The sequence below is a fragment of the Misgurnus anguillicaudatus genome, chromosome 22 (genome assembly GCF_027580225.2).
Source record: "Misgurnus anguillicaudatus chromosome 22, ASM2758022v2, whole genome shotgun sequence".
In the NCBI taxonomy this organism is placed as follows: domain Eukaryota; kingdom Metazoa; phylum Chordata; class Actinopteri; order Cypriniformes; family Cobitidae; genus Misgurnus; species Misgurnus anguillicaudatus.
This window is the reverse complement of record NC_073358.2, coordinates 13,407,642-13,422,547: the sequence shown is the minus strand read 5'-3', so window position 1 is coordinate 13,422,547 and position 14,906 is coordinate 13,407,642. Positions and strand designations below refer to the sequence as shown.

Here is a 14,906-nt window from a genome sequence, read left to right as displayed (position 1 = left end):
TTTAGCCAGCGGACCAAAATAAAATATCTGGATTATAAATGTCCACTCAGAAAGCAGCAGTAGCGACAGAAATGTCATCATAAAACAGGTAAATCTTATGTGTGTCTTTCTTTCAGAATGTCATTTTAGAATCATTGCGACATGTTGTCTCTTCTATATTTCTGAACTTGGACGGCTGTTTCACGCGGTTCAGATTTAAAGTGCTAATTCAACAGGCAAATTACTGTACACCACACCGCGTCTGCATTTTAAACTGTGACAAAACTATCGCTCGCATTTAAAAATGAATGAAACGCGTGCCGTGATGGTGCTTTGTGCAAGATTCATAGTCAAGTTGCAATCCGCCTCTCAAAAAGTTGCCCCAAAGAGATGCGCGCGGACTCATTGCATGTTGTTCTCCTGTGTCTGATATGAAGCTATTCAGAAAATAAACCTGCGTTACTCAAACTCGTGACAATGACGATACACGGGAAAGGCAACAGACCTCAAAATTATAAAGTAGCACAACGTCTATCCCAACCAGAATAGAGTCTTTGTGCCATTCACCATGATCAGTCATCTTTATAAACTGAAAGCCCTTGTCTAATTCACAGTAAAATGAAAATATATTACACTGCAAATACCTTAAAATAATATTATTTTATTTGTATTTTTATTATTATTATATTAATATAAAAACAAACTCTACTTTAACAAAAAAAATGATGCATGTTAATATAGTATCATGGCTGTGTGACATGTTTGTTTCTATATATAAAACAGTTCCAGTCCTTGATTCTGATTGGTCATCAGTTGTACTTTACTCCACTTTGCGTTGTGCCTAATACGAAAAGGCAGCCTCTCGTACCTTACTGCTTACTTAAATATCTAATAATTTTACACATTTAGTATTAGGGGGTCCCTGCTCCATGCCTCTTTCATCTAAGGGGTCCGCAACCCAAAAAACGTTGAAGACCCCTGGCTTAGAGTATATGTACTGTATGATGTCATCACTTACCTTTTACACCACACTGTCCTTATAGACAGTGTTACAGAAAAGTCTTTACAAAACCTGTAAAGTTTGAAAAATAGTATTTTTTATATCCCAGTTGTGCTAAAAAAATCTTTTAATTTTAAGTTGTGTATACATGAATATCAGCTGACGTCACTCACTTGTCTTCCGCCATTTTGAGGACCTGAAGTGCATGGTCGCAAAAGAACTAGAAGCTATGCCTTCAATATGTTGTGAGCATCAAAATCGCAATTTCTACAACGCCAAGAAGGCTCGACACAACATGATCCTTTGCTCGAAGTATCACCTGTGTCTCTACACGTGAACTCGAGCATTGAGAACATTATAAAAAAAGAAGGTTTTGAACAACTGACTTTGGTTGATTTAGCTTCCGCTTGCCTCCATCTTCCCAGTCAAGATGTAGTGATCTCCGAATTTGACGTAAGGAGGGAGGAGAGTAAAGATGGATAGCTCCTAAAGCATAGTTCCATATAAATGCATGGATAATTTGTTGTTTTGTCGCAAGTGACAAACAATACTGACCTTTTAGTTGAAAAAGGAGCCTCATATGAGATTCATTCATTCGCATTCGGAAATCGATTATTTACGTCCTGCAGAGATAGTTTCGCAGATTTTTAAAATGATTTTTTATATGTTTTTTGTAGCTCTAGCACCACTGGATCCCGGTGTCCCCACAGCCCTGTGCCCAGTCTGATTTATGAAAAATGTAAAAAAAACAGTCCCTCTAGCCCGATAAACGGGTATGTGTGTGAATGATTAACTTGATTAGTTCGTTACTGATCATAAACCCATATTATACACAAATTCACAGATTCATAGTACATTTATTTCATGCTTTAAAAGTTGACTTTTCAGTACATTTTAACAGTAACATTTTCAGCATTTTAGCTAAGCAGTAATGATTATTTATCACCTGATAAATGGCTATTTACCTAAGATTGATTCATATAATAATTTTTATATACCCCCAATAATTTTTAGCACCAGCCCACCGCCAATAATTTTTAGCACCAGCCACCACTGCTATTGGCTATATGCAACTGCATAAAATGCTTATTATTATAGTTCACAATTGATCGTTAAATGATCATGGAATAAGGGGAATTCCATAAATTAACATCCCTAGTATGTACGTGTATATGTTATACATATATGCATAGATGTACACTCTCAGAAATAAAGGTACAAAAGTTGTCACTGGGACAGTACCCTTTCAAAAAGGTACACCTTTGTACCCAAAGGGTGCATATGAATACTTCAAAGGTACATATTGGCAGTTCAAAAATACATATTTGTACCTAAATGGTACATATTCTGAACTTTTTTAAAGGGTACTGCGGCAGTGACAGCTTTCTACCTTTAATTTTGACAGTGTTTGTAAAGACATGTATCTCAATGTATCTGAAGGATACCTGAGGAAAATGTTAATCTGATGAAAAAATAATTATAAAAACCAAATGGGCTAAATGGTGTTGGTTGCATTTTGAAAACATTTGAAAAAATTTAAGTTTTCTTCAAGTTTTCTGTTCTATAAATAAATAACAGGTGGGTGCACGTTTAAAAAAATGTCAACAAGAACCTTTATTTTGGGAGAACTACTCCTTTACAGAGTGCAAGTAAACCAATATTCCTTGTTTTAGATTCAGGATATCTGTATATGCTGATGTGGCTGGAGCAGTACGGTTCCATTATCTTTCTCTTCATCTCTGTGCTTTACAAACAATTTTAAATGTCTCTAATTTTATGACTTTGCTCTGCTAGTGTCCAGCTGAAGCTGCGGTTTGTTCATATGCTAAAGCTTTCACCACAACCACAAGTTCCTTTAATGTTAGGATTGTTGAATATAAATTCTGTGAAAAGCTTAGTTTCAACAAAATCCATCTCTGTGCCCAGCAATGTCAGCTGTGCTTTCTTCTCAATGAAAACCCTCACACCTATAAAAAGAGCAATATATACACAAAGAGAAGTTGGTTTGCATGGTAGCCAGTCAGTTTGTATTTTTTTATGAAATGGGAGACTAAAATAAAATATTGTAAGTAATTAATTTGAGAGAAAAAAGCTCACCATCTTGCAACACCTCTTCATCTGACTTGTCTTTCTCTTTAGTGTAGTCAAGAAAATAGGTAAGGCCATTGCATCCTCTGGTTCGAACACCAACCTTGAGGCCAATATAATTAAAACCAGTTTAAAAATGTTCACAAAAAATTTGAAGAAATAAGACTTTATAATTGAAAGTTTACAAATGAAACACTTCAAGACTTTCACTACCAAATAAAAATTAAACTCACATATTCTGGCTTATCCTGTAAAAGATGCTTGACTTTATTCACAGCTGAAGGTGTCTGAGAATAAGAGAAAATTTGATTACCATAATGTCACAATGGTATAAATTATACACATTTCCTATATTCGCTATTTCAACGCAAACTGGAACGACATGTCTGCTTTAATAGTCAGATGTCAAATTCCATGACATTTCCCTGACTAAAGAGCTGAATTTCCATGACCTAGAATGTATGAAAAAACATCTTAAAATTCATGTTTGCCCTACTTAACAGGTATAGGTAACTGCATTTGACCAATGTATTTTCATGTTTTATTCTATGACATAAAACACAACAGTAATATCCCACTCGTGACTTTTTAAACCTTTAAAGTGTCTTTTAATGGGCAGTTGCTAACAAGTTGCTACATAGGACTACAGACTTTGTCAGAGACTTTAAACGTCATCATACACAAAGAACGCAACATGGGCACAGTTCACAACAAACATTCATCCACAGAGTATTTCCTTTTCAGGGAACATGTTTTTAAATTTGTTTAATAAGGTTTGATAATGTTGAGAGACAGCTGGTGTAGTTCGCTTGTAGCCTAATAAGGTTAGCTTCTAATTTCTAATAAACACATTTTGTCTTCAAAATTCAAAAACTTTTTGTCCAAGATAATATTCACAGATAAACACAACTTTTAAGCTTGATAAACTTTGGTTAAACACAAAGTTGATTTTTTTGGAATAATCCAAAAGTCTATGGTAAAAATTAATGGGCTTTGAATGGGGAACAAGCACTCTTAAAAATTAAGGTTGGACGGGAAAAAATGTCCCCTTACAAGGGGCAAACCAAAGACACATAAAAAGACTGCTCATATGTCAAGAACTGAATTAACCTACTTGAATTAGTCTTAATTAAAACTTTTCTTTGCAAATAAAATTTTTGCTAGATCATGTATCAGGCTAATGGGGCGATCCAAATCCGATACTGTGCATTACTCATAGTTGTTACGGGTATGCACGAAAAGTCAGACTATTATAAAAGCACCATAAACGTTCTAAAACACTACATTCAAAGTCTTCCTAATATATTCAACAGATTTATGCAAAAAACAAATGCATAAATGAAGATATTTAAGGTCACAAATGATGAATAGTGTGGTGCTCTCTGTGTTAATGCACTGGAGTACACTGCATGAAAAGAGCTGTAAAAAAGAGCTGTATCCGGAAAAATACGGGATGAGAAATTCCAGCTAAACTATATGTTTGCCAGATGAATGAGACAAGAGTGCAGGTAACACACAGATGTAAACTCATGAAAAAAACAGAAACCACACGTATATGGAAGTATATAGGAACTGGCAGAAGTTTCCAGGAATCCTCACAGCTGGTTGTGAGGCGTGAAGGGCTTTTTATATGTTAATGACCTGCAGATACAGTAGAAGTGCTGATAATGTCCCGGAAAGACACGTGACCTGTTTAAAGTCCTGCACTTTCTGCAGTATCTGAAGTTTGCTTATTTATTATTTCTCTCTCCAGAAACCACTTGCGTGCATTGTTGTTTATGATAAGACTATAAAGGAGCGTGTGACTACCGTTCTATGCTGGTGAATGATTGAGCTTCAGAGTGGATATTTGAAAACAGGGGTGCAGTGCCTAAAAATGGATGCAGAATAAATTTTTTATAGTCTTAATAAAAAATGTTTACTAAACTTTGGCTATTGTTGTTTACATATATATATACACAGTATTGTTCAAAATAATAGCAGTACAATGTGACTAATCAGAATAATCAAGGTTTTTAGTATATTTTTTATTGCTACGTGGCAAACAAGTTACCAGTAGGTTCAGTAGATTCTCAGAAAACAAACAAGACCCAGCATTCATGATATGCACGCTCTTAAGGCTGTGCAATTGGGCAATTAGTTGAAAGGGGTGTGTTAAAAAAAATAGCAGTGTCTACCTTTGACTGTACAAACTCAAAACTATTTTGTACAAACATTTTTTTTTCTGGGATTTAGCAATCCTGTGAATCACTAAACTAATATTTAGTTGTATGACCACAGTTTTTTAAAACTGCTTGACATCTGTGTGGCATAGAGTCAACCAACTTGTAGCACCTCTCAGCTGTTATTCCACTCCATGATTCTTTAACAACATTCCACAATTCATTCACATTTCTTGGTTTTGCTTCAGAAACAGCATTTTTGATATCACCCCACAAGTTCTCAATTGGATTAAGGTCTGGAGACTTTGCCCGTTTACTAGTGTGTTTTGGGTCATTGTCTTGTTGAAACAACCATTTCAAGGGCATGTCCTCTTCAGCATAGGGCAACATGACCTCTTCAAGTATTTTAACATATGCAAACTGATCCATGATCCCTGGTATGCGATAAATAGGCCCAACACCATAGTAGGAGAAACATGCCCATATCATGATGCTTGCACCTCCATGCTTCACTGTCTTCACTGTGTACTGTGGCTTGAATTCAGAGTTTGGGGGTCGTCTCACAAACTGCCTGTGGCCCTTGGACCCAAAAAGAACAATTTTACTCCCATCAGTCCACAAAATGTTCCTCCATTTCTCTTTAGGCCAGTTGATGTGTTCTTTGGCAAATTGTAAAATATATAAATTATGATCAGCATCAGAATAGTATTGATAAAATATAAATTTGAGTCAGATTATAATTTAACCACAGAGATCAGAGAAATAAATTAAATAAATGGAATTATTCTTCTAGAAGCGCAACGGAAGGAAAGAAAATATAATCCCTTCACCACGCCATTGGATACCTTCGTTGGGCGGATGGGTGGCGTCTTACAGTGTAAGAACTGAAACAATTTAATAAAACATATCCAGATACGTTATCTGAATGGTGGATGGTGTTATTAAATTGTGTCAATAACAAATATCATTTCATTTAGCGAATTCATGTTCATGTCCTTTAATCGAGTACCATGAAGGCTTTCTTTTTTAATTAGGTAAATAAAGTGAGGTAGGCAAGTTATTAAACCTTATATATTTTTTATGGACAAAAGGAACATGACAGCAGCTACAAATGAAATAACTATAATAACTCGCTCAACATAACCGTTTAAAGGAATAGTCTACTCATTTTCAATATTAAAATATGTTATTACCTTAACTAAGAATTGTTGATACATCCCTCTATCATCTGTGTGCGTGCACGTAAGCGCTGGAGCGCGCTGTGACGCTTCGATAGCATTTAGCTTAGCCCCATTCATTCAATGGTACCATTTAGAGATAAAGTTAGAAGTGACCAAACACATCAACGTTTTTCCTATTTAAGACGAGCAGCTACACGAGCAAGTTTGGTGGCACAAAATAAAACGCAGCGCTTTTCCAAGCGGATTCAAAAGAGGAACCACATTCTATGGCGCAACAGCACTCTTGGGAGCACTTCGACTCGGCGCAGTAACACCCTTCCTCTCCCATTATGAGAGGGAGAAGGGGAGCGGACTTTTCAGGCGACTCAAAGCACTCCCAAATGTGCTATTACGCCATAAAATATAGTTCCTCTTTTAAATCCACTTAGAAAAGCGCCACGCTTTATTTTGTACCACCAAACTTGCTCATATAACTACTCGTCTTAAATAGGAAAAACGTTGATGTGTTTGGTCACTTCTAACTTTATCTCTAAATGGTAGCATTGAATGAATGGGGCCAAGCTAAATGCCATCGAAGCGTCGCAGCGCGCTCCAGCGCCCACGCGCACGCACACAGACGACAGAGGGATGCATCAACAACTCCCAGCCAAGGCAACAACATACCTTAATACTGAAAATGAGTAGACTATTCCTTTAACATATAAACACAAACATGCTCTGCACATTTTGTATGTTTCTCTCATCTGAAACAGTCATTTTAGTTCATAGAGATCTATTCTGTAGGTCTTACTCAGAGGTGGGTAGAGTACCCAAAATCTGTACTCAAGTAAAAGTACAAGTATCAAATCTAATTATTTACTTGAGTAAGAGTAAAAAAAAGTATTAGATGAAAAAACTACTCAAGTAGTTAGTTACTCGTTACTTCCGATCTGATAGAGAAATAGCGCAAAAGCACTGAGTTTCAGACTACTTGGAGGGTTTTCACAAACCTCTCCTTAACTCTTTCACCGCCAGCGTTTTTTAAAAAAGATGCCAGCCAGCGCCAGAGTTTTTCATGATTTTCACCAAAGTTTAATGCCTTCCAGAAAATTTTCTTCTTTAAATATATAAACATACAATATACCAAATAAAAGAACTGACCCTCTGCTTTCAAAAAAAAAAAAAAAAACGTTTCATCCTACCTTCAGTGGTTCTTTTGTAATCAGCTTTTGAATATGGGTAGGTTTCTGCAAAAACACCACATTTTGAGCAAAAAGCAGAGATAATTCCATTTTTGTGACGGACTTTTCATAGAGATCCCATTCAGATCGATCTTTAAAACAGACACGGACATGCAGCCGCTTGCCATAGGGCAATGCTTCCGGGTTTAAAAAGTTGCGGAAGGGCGCCACCTTGTGGATAATAGCGTTATTGAGGAACGACGGAAAATCTCGTCATTGGCGGGAAAGCGTTTTCTCTTAATTGACGAGATATCTCGTCAATGGCGGTGAAAGAGTTAAAAGTCTCATTGTTCTGCTTATATACAAGTAAAGCAGCCTATCTCAGTCCTGCAATGGGTACATTAACATCACATAATGTGTCATTTGAGAAAAAAATCTCAAACACACACACACACAGATGTTTTTCTGACAGTTAACTCTGTATTTATTTTCATGTTCACAACACAAACTTGTCAGCATCTGCCTTTAAACATGCAAACAGTAAACGAATAAGAATGTGTGTGTCTGTTTGTTATCATGTTTTTATATTAATAGGTTATTTTCATTGCCATTAAAGTGCAATTACTGAACATAAACAGGAGCTTAATAAAAATGATCATTTTAGAATTTCATATAGAACTTATCTGTTTGTGCAAATCAACTCTACATTTATTATAATATATAATACATGTTTCTTTAAAATCAAACTTTATTCTTTTATTTTTATTCATTCATTCTTAAGGAAGGATTTAAATAAAATCCCGTTTTTATTTTAATGTATTTTCTACACATTAGTGAGGTGTCCTAGCCTGACGTTGTCATACTCAATTCTAGTCAGAATTTGAGTCTGATACCGCTCCATTGAGCTAAAATTATGAGGCATGTCTCAACCGAAAAATGCCTCTGCACTCAATTGGATAGACATACGACCAATCAGAGCAATGGAGTGTGTGATGTTGAAATGGCGTCTTTAGCAGCCTGACCGAACTGCTAGTAATTTCGCTACAATGATACTAACATCATTGTAATTATACTAAGTCTGAGTTAGCGAAGGTACATCAACACCTACTATGTTTACAACATTTCATTTATATCACAACATTAAGTAATTACTAAGTCATACAGTAAGACTATCTCTTACCATTTGTACGTTAGGTGAACTTCATCCACGACGATAGCTACCCATTACGTTGGCTTGAAAAATATCGGAGCCTAGCATGTCCCTCCACTTATTCAGCAGTCACGATTCCAGGCTTCCGAAAAGAAGCTGGCAACGACCGCTAATTATATCCATCTCGTCGTACACGCCGAGTTGCATCGCCAATGATACCCATTTCAGTTGCTTCTTTAACTTTGTCCTCCATAGGAAGGACGGCGAAAACAAACAAATGCCTTCGCGTTTCTCTGTTCCTCTTTTTAAATCAATGCTCTGTCGATATCTTTTAGAACAGACTCAATGTCAGAATCCACACATCTGAATTCACCAGCGGCAGCCATTTCATTGTAAACAGATTGAACACGCGCTCTTTGGTGACGTGGTTGATACGTTACTGTTGATCATCTGTCCATCATCGTATAAAGCCCGCCCTCACAATTTGATTCGTCGGCCGGTTTTGGTATTCGCATAGTAGCTCATCAACAATGAATCCCCAGACCGATCTTCCCCGTTTTTCAAAGCGTGGTGGGCGGGCTAAGATCGGCTGGCACCCAGGCTAGAGGTGTCCGGACTTGTGTATAAATGCAAGACGTCTTTACATTATGCTGTTCAGTTTGTTTAGTTTTGGGGAAATTATATGGAAATGTGCAGATGTGAACGTGCTGTTTGTATGGTTTAACTTACACTAGGTTGTTTCATCGCTTGCACAAGATTACATATGGCAAAAAAAAAACTCGGACAGTGTGTGAAATGACCATTAATAGTGTTCAAATAGACAACACTGTGACACATACCACTTCAGGTTGGATCTTGAATTCCGGTACGCTGAGATGTCAGCTAGTTTAGTGAACAAAGCATGCATCGCATTATGAAACTGTTCTTTTTGACCTCTTGGAGTGAAAACATAGACCGAACTTGAAGCCACGTATGATCTGCCTCCGATATCTCGTACAACGCACACGCGCCCTCATCTGCTTCTCCTATCATCTACGCTCGGTCGCGCGTGCTAAAGGGTGACGCAGCCTGTCTCGCGAAACTTTCGAACACGCCCTATAAACTTTTTAAAAAAATATATTCATTAAAGGTGCCCTTCCTCTGGCGTTTTTATTGTTTTAGACTGTTGTCTGAGGTCTACTCATGATGTTTGCATGATTTTTACATCCAAAAACATCAAAAGCAATATGTAATAGGCTATTTTGTACCCTGGTTTTGAGGCTGGGTAGAGAAGTGATCCGTTTTAATGGGCGGGCTGCATTGACGACTTGGAAGTAAACGCCCACTGCTATTATTGGATAACAGTTTTTCGTTCAAACTAACTTTCAATTTAATCTCATGTGTAATCAGTTTAATGTTAAGTGAGTGTCTTAATACACAGTGTCTTTCTTACACACGCATATTTTCTCATAAACCCTTTTGACACACACACGCATGTCTTTTATCGTAAACCCACGCACAAAAACACACACACAAACACACACACACACACTCTCACACGTGTCTTTTATCGTAAACCCTTTCGATGCACGTGTAGCACGCACACGCACACACACACACACACACACACACGCACACACACACACACACACACGTCTTTTACACAAACCCTTTCGACACACGTGTAACGAACGCACAAACACACACGTCTTTTATCACATTCGATGCGTGTGCATCATGAATTCGCGTGAATCGCGTCCCTCTAAAGAGAACTCATAGTGACACAAAGTACTAAAGTGTTTTACTCGCACACACGCGTGCGTGTCTTTTATCATAAACCCTTTCAAAGTGTGTGCAGCATGAATTAGCGTCCCTCGGAAGAGAAAACACCGGCCACTACAGTGACACATAGTACTAAAGTTCTTTACTCACATAAGCTACGCCATTCTGTCCGGATCCGCTTTTTAATCGCAGTCTCTCTTCAAATCCAGCGTTCTTCTGAACATCCAAATATGTAGCAACTGTTATGATTCCCTCGTTTAATAGGAATGATGTCTCTTGACGAAAAACAATGGCCCGATTACGGTACGGTTGACGTTTAGCCATCCTTGCTGTAACTTGTTATGAAAGCTAACTCAACTACACGTAATATGTGGGCGGGGTCTCAAGTTGAAGAGCTCATGAATATTAATGACCTCGATCAGTTCCACGTCACACTGATAAGAGTTTCAAACTGACCTGATTTCTCCGCTTATTTCTTTTCAGTGGCTAGAGCTGACAGAGGAGGCGGAAGTTAATTTTCACATTCACGACACAACACAAACACACATGGACCTAACACATATCAAAAAATACAAGTAAAAACGGTTTTATGTGGAAGGGCCTCTTTAATTATTACCATTTGACAGTACACTGAAAAAAATGATCCATTGAATTCAATCAACTTTCCCGAGGTAAGTGGTTGCAATCAATTTATTTAAGCTACATTTAAACAAAATATTTATATTTTATTTTACGTTACTAATCTTTTTTGTTTAAATGTAGCTTAAATAAATTGATTGCAACCACTTACCTTAAAAAAATTGATTAAATTCAATGAATCATTTTTTTCAGTGTAGCGCAGTAACGCCGCCAAATGTAACGAAGTAAAAGTACAGTTTTTTCACTAGAAATGTACTTGAGTAAGAGTAAAAAGTACCCATCCTTAAATTTCCTCTAAAATTGCTAGTTACCACAAAAAATGTACTCAAGTAAATGTAACGAAGTAAATGTAATTCGTTACTACCCACCTCTGGTCTTACTTAATGGTTCCTATGGTACTTTATTTGATATTACTTCCACTGGAGTTACTCTGAAGGCTGCTTACCAGTTTGAATAATTTATATCAATGTTAAAGAATAAGCGACCACACACACACACACACACAACACAAACACACACACACACACACACACACACACACACACACAAACACACAACACAAACACACAACACACACACACACACACACACGCAAAATAACAAGTAGGTCAGACAAATATTTACGTGTCGTATACATATGATATAGTCATTGTTATTTGTTCTTAGGTTATAGCGCCACCTAGTGGACAATCTCTTTTTTCAATTTTTTTGCATGTGTCCTCAGCCAGATTCTATACATATGTGTACCAAGGTTGGTGTTGATATCTCATTCCTATCATAAATGATAGCCATTTAAGTTTTTGTGGCCCTGCCTCTTCGTACTTTTGACCGTGGTGTTGCGACGACGAGTGCAAAGTTCAACATTTTTTTGATAATTATAGATATTCAGTGTCCAAGGAATATTCCAGCACTGGATTGGTTCAGATCGGTCAAAAAACCTAGGACTAGTTCGCAAAAGTAGGTTTAAAAGAAAAGGATGAATTTCTAACAAACGATTCAACTGAGACAAGTGCTTCTTGAGGAAAAGTTGTTCATAGTAAGGACCTCTATTAAATGATATGAGGATCTTGTTGATATCTGAAACACTGCATAATACACAATCACTTAAACACTGAAAAAACATTATAGCGCCCCCCGGGGGCCGAATTTTTTCTTACTCTGCACAGACCTTCATGGTCAGGAGACAAACAGGCCCACCGCGTTTAGTTTCGATCGGCCTCCGTTAACCCTGTGTAATAGCTGGTTTTTCTTGATTGGCCGATGGCGGTTATGTTTTTTGACCTACACAAAATTCCTTTTAGACATTGATAGAACCCTAGACCAAGAGCACCCGTGCCGAATTTCAAGTTGATCGGCCCCATATTTCTGTAGTTACAGCCTTTCAAATTTGAGGTTGTGTTATAGCGCCAACTAGTGTACGTGACCCCAGAATAGGGCCCTGTATATGTGTACCAAATTTGGTCTCGATACCTCTTTACAGTCCCAAGTTATAGCCATTTAAGTCCAAGAGGCTCCGCCCATTGGGGGCGTTTGGGCGTGGCTTGACGACAGCAAGTCGAAAGTTCAATTTTTTTTTGATAACTTTTGATAATCACACTCAAAGCAATATTACGGCACTGGACCGGTTACGATCGGACGAAAAACCTAGGACTAGTTCGTTTTTATTTTTTCGACAAAATCGAAAATAGCGAAAAAATTTCATGATGGAAATGAAATCGGAGATATACGTTTTGTTCGTCTTGACGCAAGGACTCCAGGGATATAAGACACTTGAGACACTTTGGACAAAATTTGTGGGAGTTATGAGCATCAACGCGTTTGTTATCGTTATAGTGCCACCTATAGGCCAATCGGGTTGATACTCTATCAACCTCTCTCCAAATTGGGTCCTAACATTTGGCCAAGTTTCAAGTCTCTAGGCCTTCGGTTTGGTCTGCACGTTCCGTTTTACGGCAGAAGAAAAAAAATAAAAATCCATACAAATACAATAGGGTTTCAGCGGGCTTAAACCCCTAACAATAACACATTTCTATTCTCACACATACTATAGTTGTGTGTGTGACCCATTTGACCCTGTGTGTGTTTGTGTGTGTGTGTGTGTGTTTGTGTATGTCCTAGACTGCTTCTGTTTTGATTATGTAGACTTTTATGTAGACTCTTACGAACAGTCAAGTCACTCCCTCAAAGGATAGTAAAATAAATATCTTGTAAATTCAAAACAGAGCATCTTACATGTCTGTTATGGATGTATTCTTAAGTCTATAAGGTAACAATAATATAACTTTTGTTTGAAATGGGTTTGGCTAAAAGAAAATATTGTTTTGTCTATACTACTATGAAGCTTTACAGAGCACAGCCTCTTCAATCAAGTACTTTTGGGTGTCAGAAGAGGACATCCTAAGACATGATGAATCTGTACCTGAGAAGCTGCCTGTTGTGAAGGGCACAATGAAAATTCACCAGATTGTGTCTCTTGCCCCTGGACGGTTTTGGCACAGAGAGGTGTCCTGCTTCTGCAGCCAAGGGAAGGGTAACAACTGTGACTGCTTCAGTCCCAATGAAGTGCACATGAATTGCATAAATGTGTGTGAATTACCCACCAATGATCCAGCAACAACACATCTTACGATGACACCAGATATTGTTGGAAGGTTTGTGATTGTTAAATATAATGCCCAGCCATTTGTAGGCCAAGTCCTGATTCTGGTGGGTGATGATGAACTTGAAGTGAGCTGCATGTGACAGACAATGGGCAGAAACTCCTTTGTGTGGCCAACCACCCCAATATTTTATTACATATCTGACATGCAAGCTATCCTATCGGAGCCTGAGCCATTAACAAACCGCTCGTCATGACTATGTATCGCAGACTGGGAGAAATTCCAAAACATGTGGTAGTATTTCAAACACTCGTTGTGGGTGTCACATAACAAACATGTCTGAAGTTCATGGACATGTTCAAAAGTTCCAATCTTCAGTATTTCCAGAACAAAAATGTCTGAAGTTCATGGACACGTTCAAATGTTCCAATCTTCCCTTCATTAACAGAGCTGTGAATTAACTGATTACATACATTTGTTACAGAAATGGTTACGTGAATGCTTACAATTTCACAAATTCAGTAAGTTTCTAATGTTGGTAATGTTATTACCAAATCAAATGTAGGTTCAAAATGTATGAAATATGTTAAGTATTAAATGTTTTATTACAAAATGTATGAAATGTTGTTGCATTTAAATGTTGGCTGAATTAATAAATTTACATTAACAAAATGTTGCTTAAAACTTTTTTAAATCAGTAAAAACTTGTCAGTGTCTTTTACTTTGTTTTAAGTTTGAGTGTTGGAAAGAAAAATGATACTAAAGATGGTTTTTATGGTAATCCTAAAAAAACAAATTGCAGAATGTCCTTCTGTCTAAAAGCATGTCATTCCGGCTAACGACAAAGGCAATTATTTTAACACATATTTATGTGTTCAATTACACAATTCTGTTTTTTGTTGAGTTAATGATAAAACAAGTCTTATTTACTTAATTGGAAAACATTTTTAAACATTTTTCAGCTTTTTTTTTAAATTTGGTTCCGAATTTTAAGTTATCAGCAGCGAAAAATGAGCCCATGTCTATATGAAATCCCAAATTGATTATACTCACTGCGATTAAAATGTGGTTTTCCAAGCAATTGTATTTTGTTGAGCTCCAATTATGGATCTCAGTACATTTGTATATGCCAATTTGTATATGAGATTTAATTAATTTAAGAATTCATTACTTTACCCAGGAAAGA

General features: G+C 37.1%; 1 protein-coding gene across 1 annotated transcript in view; it reads right to left on the bottom strand.

Annotated features, from left to right (window-relative positions):
• Window positions 1–2,568: 2,568 nt before the first annotated feature.
• isca1 (iron-sulfur cluster assembly 1) overlaps window positions 2,569–14,906 on the bottom strand; it is a 31,731-nt gene continuing 19,393 nt past the window's right edge. Inside the window, exons 2-4 of the mRNA XM_073860406.1 lie at window positions 3,304–3,354; window positions 3,077–3,185; window positions 2,569–2,946 (exon numbers count right to left, since the gene is read on the bottom strand). Of these exons, the coding sequence (XP_073716507.1) occupies window positions 2,798–2,946; window positions 3,077–3,185; window positions 3,304–3,354 (309 nt within the window). The 3' untranslated portion in view covers window positions 2,569–2,797. The remainder of the gene's footprint in view (window positions 2,947–3,076; window positions 3,186–3,303; window positions 3,355–14,906) is intronic.